Here is a 12211-nt window from a genome sequence, read left to right on the forward strand (position 1 = left end):
ACCCCCATCACCACCCCTACCACATGTTTAGATTTGTATGGACAATGTGTAGGATCTTCCTTCTTTCAAAAGCCCTCTGCTGAACTCACATTTCGTTTCTGATTTCTCCATCTCCTATTTATGCTTCCGCCTCATCTCAGAACCCCAGTTTCAGCACCAAGTTGTTCAAGCAGAAACCTGGATATTGCCCATGATGGCGGCTCACAGCCCTCCGTCTCCAGTCTGCAGATCACTGCGTCTGCTTTCAAATGTCACCTCAGCCGCCATCCTCCCAGCCCAGCCTGCCAGCATTTCTTGTCTGGTCTGTACCACTGCCTCTGAACTGTGTCCCCACTTCTGTTTGTGCTCCCCAGACTCCCCCCTCCATTCCACAGCTATAAAACACAGGTGTCACATCCTGCTCCTCCTTACAAACTTTGACTTTTGTTCCTTTAAAACCAAAAAAAAAAAAAATCTTACCTTCAGTGTGATCTGGCTCCTGTCACTCTGGCCTCATTTCTTACCTCCCTCCCTCCCTCACCGTGCTCTGGCCACGGGCTTGTCCCGTCGTTCAGGTGTGCCCAGGGTTCTGCTTGGTGGCCGCCCCATGTGCCTAGACTCACACCCTCTCCTGTCTTTGCCCCCTGACCGCACCCAAGTCAGCCAGTCCTTCTGCACGACTCAGTCTAAGCTGAGGAAGACAGAACTTTGACTAATTTCTTTCTGGACCATTTAATGTAGTTCAGAGGTTTTCTGCTGAAGAATTGATTGATTGAATTATCACTATGATAATTGACATGCTAGACATCATGAGAATCTCTTTACTAAAAAGAAAAGCAAACAGTTAATTTCCATCTTCCACATCTTAGCTTCAGACATAGCTGTGATTATGATGAAGAGAAAATGTAGCTATAATCCTTGTTCACTTCTGGACTACTTAATAAGAGTTTGTGGATACCAGTTAAAACCTGGTACTCCCTACTGGGTAGACACTGCCTGGGGTGTATCTTCCAATGTTCTTGCCAAAGCCAGTTCATCAGATGCATGATGATCTAGCTGCTCGTGGATGAGAAGAGAAAGTGGTGGCATGCTTGTTTATTTGTCATAAAACATGACCTTCTCATTATTTTTGTAGTGACTCTTCTTGATTACTTGATACTTTATTAATATTTCTCTATGTATCTTATGTTGCAGACTATTCAGACTATGAAGACAGTTCCCTAGAATTTTTGGAAAGGTGCTCTTCTCCACTAACTCGATCTTCTGGGAGTTCTCTGGCTCTGCGAAGCATGTTTACGGAGAAAAATACAACATATCAGTACCCAAGGGCAATCTTGTCAGTTGATCTTAGTGGTGAAAGTATGTGTAACCATGTAATGCTTAAAACAAAGTCTTAACGATTCTTAAATGTGGAACTGAGACCAGCGCATACTTGATCAGGTCCTGTCTGAGCAGGGCCCACAATTTAAAAAGTTACTCCATAAACCAATATGAAAACTTCAACGTTAGAAATTTAGCTACTTTTAAAATTTATATGAAGTAAAATGAGCATTTCTACTTAATTGTAGGACAGGCGGTAAGGAAACAATTAGTGTCCACCATGTACTGGTCTTCTGTGGCTGTTTTTACATGTATTTTCATATTCTTCACTACCAGCTTATAAGATAGATATTGTTACCCACACTGTGTAAACAAGCAGAGGCTTATAGGTTAAGTAACTTATAGGGCTAATTAGCATTAGAATTAAAATTCAAACCAAGGTCTATCTTAACTCCTAAGAAAATGCTTTTTCTGCCAGATATTTATCCTAGTTTAAAAAGACACTTTGAATTCCGGATCACAGATATTTCTGTAACCAAAAGTCTGGAAATGTGGTCCAGGCAGTGATCTGAACACATTCAGGTGTTAGGCATGTTGACGGAAAGCCAGTTGGGCGATGACACGAGCCCTGGAGTTGGAATGGTTCAGGTTTTCCTGCAAGTCGAGTCCCGATGGTGGAGGGGTTGAGGACTCTCTCCTGCCAGTGTTCTAAGCAATGGGAAGAGAGACTCTTAACTATAGACATTGATAGCAGTGGCTTGAGACCAGAGCTCCAGCACAGTCAGGGAATGGAAGGTAAAGGACGGGCTCCATCCTGTGTGAAATCCCAGGACTGTTTAGGGGGTGCTCTGTCTTATTGAGTGCCCTGCATGGCGGATGCCAGGTCATGTTTTCTCTTTGGCACTGTTACCGCCTGCTCTCTTCCAGGCCCAACTCCCCTCTAGCTCACGATAGAGAAAAGTATATTCTTCCCTTGACCCTAAAATAAGCACATAGCACTTGTGAGATATTTTAAATCTCAAATCTAAGAAAAACAGGGGAGGGAGGACTAGGGAAAAGGTCCATGCCCTTTTCCCTTTTGGGCCAGTGGTTCTTAACCTCAGGTGTACATTATATTCATTGATGTGAGGCTAAAATACCAGGTATTTTAGGTGCTGCAGCAGGGTACAGGTCTGGGGGTTTGGGGAGGGCAGATCCTGGCAAGATAGCCCTGGTAGCCGGTGTTGAAAATCAGGTAACCCCCATCCTGTGAGTCATCAAGGTCTGACGGTTGCCTGTTTATGCAGAGTGATGGAGAGTGGGGGATGGGCAAGTGGTGTGGCCGGAACTAGAACAGGTGAGCGTGGCTGAAAAGAGTGTCCTGAGCGTGTGCCCTCCAGTCAGTTGGCTTCCCTTGCCCTTCACATGTTCAAGTGCTGAGCCCTGAGAAGGAAAGTGGGGAGGTTCTCAAATGTGAGGGTACATCAGAACCAGCTAGAGAACTTATACCCGATCTCTGGGCCTTACCCAGAGAATTTCTGGGTTCTGACAAGTTCCCAGGCAGTGCTGACCTGGACAGCGCACTTGGGGAATATTGTCTGGAAACAGGAGTGATAGTTCTGGGGGCAGCAGTGTGCTGGGGCCGCTTGGTTGGAGCTGTCAACAGGTGGTGGTCCAGTGCGAGAGGGAACCTGTACCTGCTTTTCTTATTTAACTTTCAACCCTGTGACCCATTTACTTAGCCTCCAGAATTCAGCCAAATATTGCTTTGATGTGAGTTAGTCAGACTGGATTTTCTGGCCAATATATCAAATTTGCCTTCTAACACCATAAAGCCTGGCTGTTTTGGTTATACAAGCCCATGTAAGATACACCCTAATTCCTTTTAAGGGTAATAGTTTTTAAATTAAATTCATTACTGTTATGATTGCCATCCGTTTAATACCATGTATGTGTGCAGCAGTGTTTGAAACTGTTTATCTGTGTTCTAGTCTGTCATTTTGAAACATGAACTTGTGTTCAGGAAAGCCCAAGAGAAAAATACAGATTTTGGATTTAAGTTAGGAAGAGTATGAATAAATGAAATTTCTTACTCAGATTGTTAATATTGAAATATTTTATAATAGCTAATTGATTTACTTCTTGCTGCTTGAGTATTTTCTTGTATTTCTTTACCATTATCCTCATTTCTACTGACTTCACTCTCCAAGATGTCCCAAGATTCTAAGGAGAAAAAAACATGTGTTTTTCTATAAAACATTAACTTTTTATAAATCAGAAACAAAACATTCAAAAACATTGAGTCAGGGAGAAAATAGCCAAGATTGGAAGCTGATAAGGAAACTCTAAAGCGTGTGAAATATTTAGAATACAAATAGCATGAATTACGTGGTTTGAGTTCAGGCAGCTTACATCTGATCTGATTAAGTCTGAAAAGGAAATTTTCTGTATATCACGACTCCGTCCTCCCCACTTCCAGAAACATTCTGGAGTGGCTGTTGTATATATCAGGCTTCACTCTGAGCACTGGCTGCAGAGCAGTCAGCAGTGCAAAAGCCCTTGTTCTCCTGCACGCTTGACATTCTAGAAAGGGGAGGTGAATAAACAGCAGTGGAGGAATGTCTGAGCACATGACTGCAAGTTAGGGAGGTGAGGTAGAGAGGAAGGAACCCTCTCTGCTCTGAGGGTGGCCCCCATTTAGCAGCTTCCGGGCAGTGGGACGACTCAGGTTCCCCAGCATTTCTCCACTCACACTCCAGCACACCTCTAGTGTCCTGCCGTCATTTCTTTCCCTTTGTCATCACTCAAGTATTTCCTTATATTTGCCTCAGTTGTTTTTCCTGAGTAGCCTGAGCTAAATGGTAGTCTTTGATTTGACCCTGTTACAAGAACAAACCTAAAACCTAGCACTTAAATAGAGTCTTTGTAGTGGTCATCCATATAATCTAACTTCTGGGATGTACTTTTTTTTTTTTTTTTGAGGATTTTTATCAAAAAGAAATTTAGAATGTTATTAAATTCCTCAGGGAACTCATAATCCCGGTTTAAGAAATCCCGGTGAGGTCCATGAGTGCACAGGCTCTAGAATCAGGCAGTCCTGGCACGCAGTTGGCTTTACCACACGCTGGCTACACTGCCAGGCAGGTTGTGTCTTACATATAAAGTGCTTCATGTGGTCTGTCTCTGAAGTGCAGTGGTGGTTACTGTTCCTGAGATTGTTAAAGAGTCGTATTGCTGTTAGCTCCTAGGCACACTCCTTCACTTCCCTGAAGTACTGTGTATCTGTATGGTGCAAATAATAAAACCTCTTTCTGTGACCCATTGTTGTGAGGATCAGAAGGGATAATGTTTGTGAAAGCATTTGAAGACTGCCTATTTTAGTTATTAATATCCACTTTGGCCATCACTTCTATAAGCACCTGGACTAGAGGATACTTTCTGAGTCACTTATAATGGTATTAACATAAGATGTAAAACAATCACAGTCACCCAAGCTTCAAAAATCATATGTTTCTTTGGCAACAAATACTCTGTTCCCATTCATCCGTCCTCCCTGTCTAAATACTTAATAGCTTATACACACTTCCCATAGCGCCCTTCTTTCTAGAAAATGACATAAAAATGGAAAAAGCAGTGCTGAGCGCACTTTTATGTATGTTCTAGACTTATCGGACATGGAATTCCTGGACGATTCTTCCACGGAGAGTTTGCTCCTCAGTGGGGATGAGTACAATCAGGACTTTGATTCAACGAATTTCGAAGAGTCTCAGGATGAAGATGATGCCCTTAATGAAATTGTGCGATGCATCTGTGAGCTGGACGAGGAGAATGGCTTTATGATTCAGGTGACCTGTGTTCCCTTCACACGGAATCAGTCGGTCCAGGTGCTCGGCATGTGCGTGGGGGCATCTGTGTTTTTCCTCCCCGTCCTTTGGAAGATGGAGGTTTCTAGCTTGTCATCACGTTTAAAGTACCAGTTTTAACGACTGGCAGGTCTCATCTTCAGATGAAGTGTAGTTTTCTTACCCGAAGACCTGTCTCCAGGGTGTTTATTTTGAGGTTTACGAGCTAAAATTCTTTCCAAGAGCCATTAAAATGGCTAAGCTTCCGCACTAAAGGGGAAACCATAGAACTGTTCTGCTGGTCTGGATCCTGTTGTCTAGTGATTTATGTTGTCTAGTCACCCTTCAAGGGAGATACTGAAACAGAGTTTCCGGAATATCGAAGATTAAAGGAAAGCTTTGTTTCAAGGATTACCCTTACATATCACCTCTCCCTGTAGAAAAGGGATCTTTGAGACAAAAGGAAAGCATAACCCATGTTTTGTGATGACGTTTGGAAGATCTGAAGGTGTTAGTTCTAGAAGTGAAGAAAGAGTAACTTCCCTCTTACTCTTCTTTTCCCCGATTTCCAATGGTTTTCTCAAATAAGGGAACTACAAGTTTGTAGGTTCACCACACAAGTAGTACTTCATGAGGTTGTTGCCTCACACACTGCTTCAAAGTTGCTTTTTTCTTTTTTTAATTTCTCTAATAAGCAATTTTTAAGTTTTAAGAATGTGGGAAATAGGAGACATAGTTTTTGACTGACTTGTGATTAAACCCGTTTACTAAAGCACATGTTAATAGGTGCAACAAGAGGAAGTTCCTGAAATAGTCTACTTTAAGTAAAGTAAAGCTCATGGTAAGTCATGACTCACTTTTGTGACATGGATTAAGAAGTGAGCGGGCCGAAGCTGCAGGAGGACTCAGCCAGCTAGCTGAAGAGAAGGGGCTTGTCTCGGTTCCCGGCAAGTAAAGCGCGGTTGTCTTCCGGCAGTGTGAAGAGTGCCTGTGCTGGCAGCACAGCGTGTGCATGGGGCTGCTGGAGGAGAGCATCCCGGAGCAGTACCTCTGCTACATCTGCCGGGACCCCCCGGGTAAGCCTCCATCCCTCCTGCGCTTACAGGTCCCACTGTACGTCCACCGCCTGACATCCCACCTTCCGTGTCAGCTAGACACTGCTTCCTTGTTAAAACTTAAAAGTGTTTTTTGCTGTTAAGTTTTATTTTCCACATCAATTACTTAAAACATTAGCATAAATTCATCAGCATAATTTAACACCTTACAGGAAGGACCGGGTTGTGGCTTTTTCCTGGAGAAGAACTATCTCTTTAATGTACTCCTGTGTGTTGATTTCTAAATAGGCTAATACATGGTTATTTGAATGCATTCATAGCCTGAACTCAGGCTCCTCCTGACGGGATTTTGAATGCGCTTCTGGGAGTGCTGCATGACGTTGCAGTATTAGAGCAGGTGGGATGCCCAGGGACCATGGCCGGCCCCTTTGTTTCACTGATGAGGCAAGTAGGACCCTGGGTATCACGTGCCTTGTGCTCAAGACAGTTAGACTGGCGGCGCCGGGAGGAACTCCTGCACCTGCCTCCCCTGCACCTGGGCCTTCCTCGCCACAGGGGCTCTGAGCAGCAGTGTCCTGCATGTGGTGTGTGCTTCCAGCTCCCCGGCGGAACCCATGGAGGCATCTCAGATAAAGGCTGCTGCCTTTTCTTGTGTCTATCAGATGAATAACACGAAGAAGCAGGAGAGTTATTTAAACCTTCATGAATGTAGGCATTTGTTCATTCATTCATCTAGCAGCACTTATGGGATTCCTCCTGTTTGCCAGTCTCTGTGGTTAGAGGTAAGATGAGGTAAGAGGTAACTGTGCCATCCACTCGCTCACTGTATAGTAGGGGACACAGACATAGAAGCAGCTAGTTGTAACTGGATATAGTCACTGTTGATAGTGAAGATATAGGATTATATCAGATTCTATAGATACAGAGCTCTTAGACATGAAGGAGGGGTCCCTATTTATTTAACTAGAATTCTGTTTCATCCAGTTCAACTAGTTTCTGTCTACCCCTTTCAACCTTTTTTAGAGAACAGAAGACAGATACATAAAAAATAGAAAGCAACACTCAAGGTTCCTCTGCCACTGACCACATCCTTAATGGAGTTTGTCTTCCTTAGTGGACTGGAAATCTGACTGTGGGAAGAACTCTAAACAGCGCCAACTGCTCGAAACACTAGCCTTGCTCGTCTTTGGAATTTGTTCTTAGTCCTAGAGCTTGCCTCGTTTACTGAGTGATATTGGTCTGGTAGCAGTTGAAGGGAAGTCTCCAGTGAATGGACTCCTTCGTCACTGTAATCTCAATTTCATCTACAGGTCAGAGATGGAGTGCAAAGTATCGCTACGATAAGGATTGGTTGAATAATGGGAGAATGTGTGGGTTATCATTTTTAAAAGAAAATTACTCTCACCTCAATGCCAAAAAGATAGTTTCCACACACCACCTGCTTGCTGACGTCTGTGGTGTTACAGAAGTCCTGCACGGGTTACAGCTGAAGATCGGAATACTCAAGTAAGTGAAGGGCGGCCAAGGGAGGGGTTCAGTTAGGTGTAAGTTTTAATTCAAGCTAAGTCAGTTGTTTTTTGTTTCTAACTAATTTTTACTGGAGTGTAGTTGCTTTACTGGCCAACTGGAACTGATCATGTCCTTGGTAGACTCCATGCATCCTGGTATCAGGCACTTTGGTGTACCTTGTTTATGTCTGTCTTCCCTTACTAAGCCTTGAGTTCCTGGAAGGTTGGGATTGTGTCCTACTCATCATTTTATTCCCAGAGCTTAGTGGAGGGATGAGTTCTCAGTAACAAATGAAATTCGCTTCTGTTGGATGTCATAAACCTGAAGATGAATTTCTTCATAAAAAAGTCACACAAATGCTAAAACTCAAGAGAGAAACTAATTTATAAAGTTAGGCTTTAAAAAAAAAATGTGGTTGTCCTTGATATCAATATGAATTTCTGAACATTTGTAATTTCAGTAAAGATTTCAACTGGACAAATTTTGCCTCATGCCTATAGGTTCTGTTTATGTTAATGTTTCTACTAATAGTAGTTATTATCACTAGCTAGAAGGCAATGGCACTCCACTCCAGTACTCTTGCCTGGAAAATCCCATGGATGGAGGAGCCTGGTAGGCGGCAGTCCATGGGGTCGCTAGGAGTCGGACACGACTGAGCGACTTCACTTTCACTTTTCACTTTCATGCACTGGAGAAGGAAATGGCAACCCACTCCAGTGTTCTTGCCTGGAGAATCCCAGGGACGGGGGAGCCTGGTGGGCTGCCGTCTACGGGGTTGCACAGAGTCGGACATGACTGGAGCGACTTGGCAGCAGCAGCAGCAGTATTTATTGAAAGTCTACTAGGTCCCTGAAATTGTTGGTTTCTTATGATATTTCATTTAATCCTTACAATAATGACCTTACTTTGATAGCTGGGTGATCAAAGACAGGTTCTGGAAGTCGTCCAAGCTCCTCCTGTGAGGCAGAGCAAGACTCTACCCATTGGACTATTGAGTTACAAGTCTAGCTGTCCTTCTACTGCACCTTCTACTGTTGAAGAATTATAGTATTTTCTGGATATTAAATAATGAGGGGTCTAAAAGATAAAATTTATAGCTTCAGAAACAAGATTTGGGTTTATGTCTCCAGATTGTCCTTCTTTTCCTCGCTATAGAATTTGAGGAAAGGATTCCTCTTTTACTTACTGCAGAATTTTAATTATTACAGAATCAATTGTGCAGTATCATGCTTGAGGGTTCAGTGAGGATGGTGGTAAAGACACATTATCTTGGACTGTTAGCACGTAATTAGTACAAGCTCTTTGGAGGCCACTTTGGCAGTACTTGTCAGAATTAAAATGTGCAGACATTTTCTAGCAATTCCATATCTAGAAATTGATCTAACTGATATCCCCACTTGTGTGCCAACGTTGTTGTTGTTTAGTTGCTAAGTTGCGTTCAACTCTTGTGACTCCATGGACTGCAGCATGCCAGGCTTCTCTGTCCTTCACTCTCCCGAAGTTTGCTCAGACTCATGTCCATTGACTCAGTGATACCATCCATCCATCTCATCCTCTGTTGCCCCCTTCTCCTCTTGCCCTCAGTCTTTCCCAACATCAGGGTCTTTTCCAGTGAGTTGGCTCTTTGCGTCAGGTGCAAAGGTCCACATAAAAAAAAAAAAAACCTAAAACAACAGCAACAACAAAAAACTTATTACTACACTTTTTTTTCCCTCTGAGCTGTTTCTCCCACTTTGTTTTAAGGAATAAACATCATCCCGACCTTCGTCTCTGGGCTTGTTCCGGGAAGAAGAAAGATCAAGATCAAGTGGTTGCTGGGGTGGAGAAAAAAATAACGGTGCAAAACATAGTTAATGTGGAAGAAAAGAAGTATCATGTACAGAACCACAAAGAACCACCTCGTTTACCCCTAAAAATGGAAGGAACTTATATAACAAGTGAGCACAGCTACCAAAAGCCACAAAGTTTTGGTCCAGATTGCAAATCTCTCGCAGAGCCTGGGAGCTCAGATGATGATGATGTTAGTAGTTTTGAAGAAGAACAAGAATTTCACACGAGAGATAAAAACCGTTTACGATATCCAGTAAAAGAAGATGGAAGGCCCGGAAAGGTATAAGTAGTTCATTTGTCTTTGCTTAGAAATACGATAGAACAAAAGAAAATTTCTTGAAATAAGGCGTACTGAATTCCCAGGTTTTACTTATATTTCCAAATTCATAAGTACCTTGTTAGGGTAAAGACATTCTTTGCTGTCTCTCCAAGAACACACTGACCTTTTGAACACTTAATTATCCCCTAATTCAGAAATACAGTAATTCATTAAACTTTTGCCTTAACGAAAGTTCTAATTTTATAAGTACATTTAGATGTCTCTAAAAACCATGAACCGCATTTTTTCCCAGAGAACATCTATGTGTTAAAAACATGAGAGTGCATATGGGTGTGTGTATATTAATACAACTTGTGTTCTTTTGTACATGTTTCAGATAAGTGTCAGTCCGGTTGTCTTTTTAAACTTTAGCATATTTGTATATCAATCCTATTATGCCATAAGCTGAATTCCTGTAGCTCTGTATACATTGAATATTTATAAATTTATTTCCTATTCACGACTTAGAGATGTCATGCCTTCATTTTTTATTGATTTTCAATTAGCAATACTGCTTTAAAATCAGTTCTTTATTTTTCTGGCCTCTTTTATCAAGTAAGTTCTATAAGTAAATACTTAACTAAATTTGAATAGCTTGTATTACATGAAATTTTGTGGTAAATTAATTGTCAAATTAATATTCATCTTATGAAGTGAGTTATCGCTGGTGAATCTGAGCTCAGATTTTGTGTGTGTGTTAAGCAGTCTGCACTTGTTAAATTTTTAAAGGATTTTTATCTTCCCCTCATCTCATTGACTTAGCTGCAGTAATAAATTCTAGTGTGCAGCTAAGGACACTATACTGGCTTCTGCCACCTTCCGTAATTTTTTTTCATATTGCTTTTTGCCTTCACTCCACTTAAACACAGTTTAGATTAATTGAGGAAGGAGTCAGTCTAAATTATCTGGGCTTCCTAGTTACATATATAACTAGCTCCTTCATTTCTTTAGCAGGTTTGATTGAAGGCCTTCTACCCTGTGTAGCACTGGGCTAGGCATTGGGAAGAGACACAGCAGGCATGTCTGCTTTTTTTAGGGCCATCAGGTGTAATTTAATTACGTGCTTGTACTTCCTTTAAGAATATTCTGGGGGTCAGATTGGATTTTAACCTATCCTCTTGGGTAATGAGGTTTTTAATGTATCTTTCCCTGTGTGACATGACATTACATTTCATCCAATTCTTTGTTTCCGTTGGTTCTTTGGAGAAGAATCCAGCTGAAAGGAATACAGTATTTGTTTATAATGATAAAAAGAGCACTGAAGACCCGGGAGACTCGCATCTTCAGTGGCAGCTCAATCTCCTTACGCACATAGAGAACGTGCAGAAAGAAGTCACCAGCAGGATGGACCTCATAGAAAAGGAAGTTGACGGTAATTTATGAAGGATCTGTAACACAGTTGCTGTAGTCTGTAAAGTGTTTTTATTGTGCTTATGAATAACATGACGTTCCTTAAAGTCTTTTAAATTATGGAACAAAAACTGCAGACAGTGACCACACTGATGGAGCTTTATTGCTTCCTTTACATTGTATTTAGCATATCTGGCATTTAGGGTATTTTAGTCTCGAGTCCGGAGAAGGCAATGGCACCCCACTCCAGTACTCTTGCCTGGAAAATCCCATGGGCGGAGGAGCCTGGTAGGCTGCAGTCCATGGGGTCGCTAAGAGTCGGACACAACTGAGCGACTTCACTTTAACTTTTCACTTTCATACATTGGAGAAGGAAATGGCAGCCCACTCCAGTGTTCTTGCCTGGAGAATCCCAGGGACGGGGGAGCCTGGTAGGCTGCCGTCTATGGGGTCACACAGAGTCGGACGCGACTGAAGCGACTTAGCAGCAGCAGCAGCAGTCTCGAGACAGTATGACTGGATGGCTATTTTAGGGATTTTTCTTTTTTAAGATAGGTACTTAGGAAATACTCTCCATCTGCCAGGCTCAGTGTATACCACATGTAGGATATTTATTAGTTTCATTGAACTGTGTTTTCTTTGAAAGTCAGCATAAGGACTTGAAGCATATTTGAAATATTGGGGAAAACATTTTGTTTTCACTGTGGTCAGTGTTTGTTAAGTGAAATTAACAACAAAAAAGAACTCCTGCTAGGTTAAGTGGGTAAACTTTTAGTTCACATATACAATTTCAGATGTTTTTCTTCTGTATTTTTAATTTTATTACACAGGAACCCTAAGGAGTAGACAGGGAAAATATTATCCCCATTTTATAGTTGAGAAAATAAGAGTCATTGAGATTCACTTCAGTTCAGTTCAGTCGCTCAGTTGTGTCCAACTCTTTGCGACCCCATGAATCGCAGCACACCAGGCCTCCCTGTCCATCGCCAACTCCCAGAGTTCACTCAGACTCACATCCATCGAGTCAG

At 42.1% G+C, this 12211-nt stretch overlaps 1 protein-coding gene across 1 annotated transcript in view; it reads left to right on the forward strand.

The window, feature by feature from the left end:
• The window catches only part of PHF20L1 (PHD finger protein 20-like 1), a 73848-nt gene that overhangs the window by 58247 nt on the left and 3390 nt on the right, over window positions 1-12211 (forward strand). The window contains exons 15-20 of the mRNA XM_010834772.1: window positions 1174-1338; window positions 4942-5123; window positions 6097-6196; window positions 7486-7681; window positions 9428-9794; window positions 11043-11205. Coding sequence (XP_010833074.1) covers window positions 1174-1338; window positions 4942-5123; window positions 6097-6196; window positions 7486-7681; window positions 9428-9794; window positions 11043-11205 — 1173 coding nt within the window. The remainder of the gene's footprint in view (window positions 1-1173; window positions 1339-4941; window positions 5124-6096; window positions 6197-7485; window positions 7682-9427; window positions 9795-11042; window positions 11206-12211) is intronic.

The sequence above is a fragment of the Bison bison genome, unplaced genomic scaffold (genome assembly GCF_000754665.1).
Source record: "Bison bison bison isolate TAMUID 2011002044 unplaced genomic scaffold, Bison_UMD1.0 scf7180017864036, whole genome shotgun sequence".
Classification (NCBI taxonomy): Eukaryota; Metazoa; Chordata; class Mammalia; order Artiodactyla; family Bovidae; genus Bison; species Bison bison.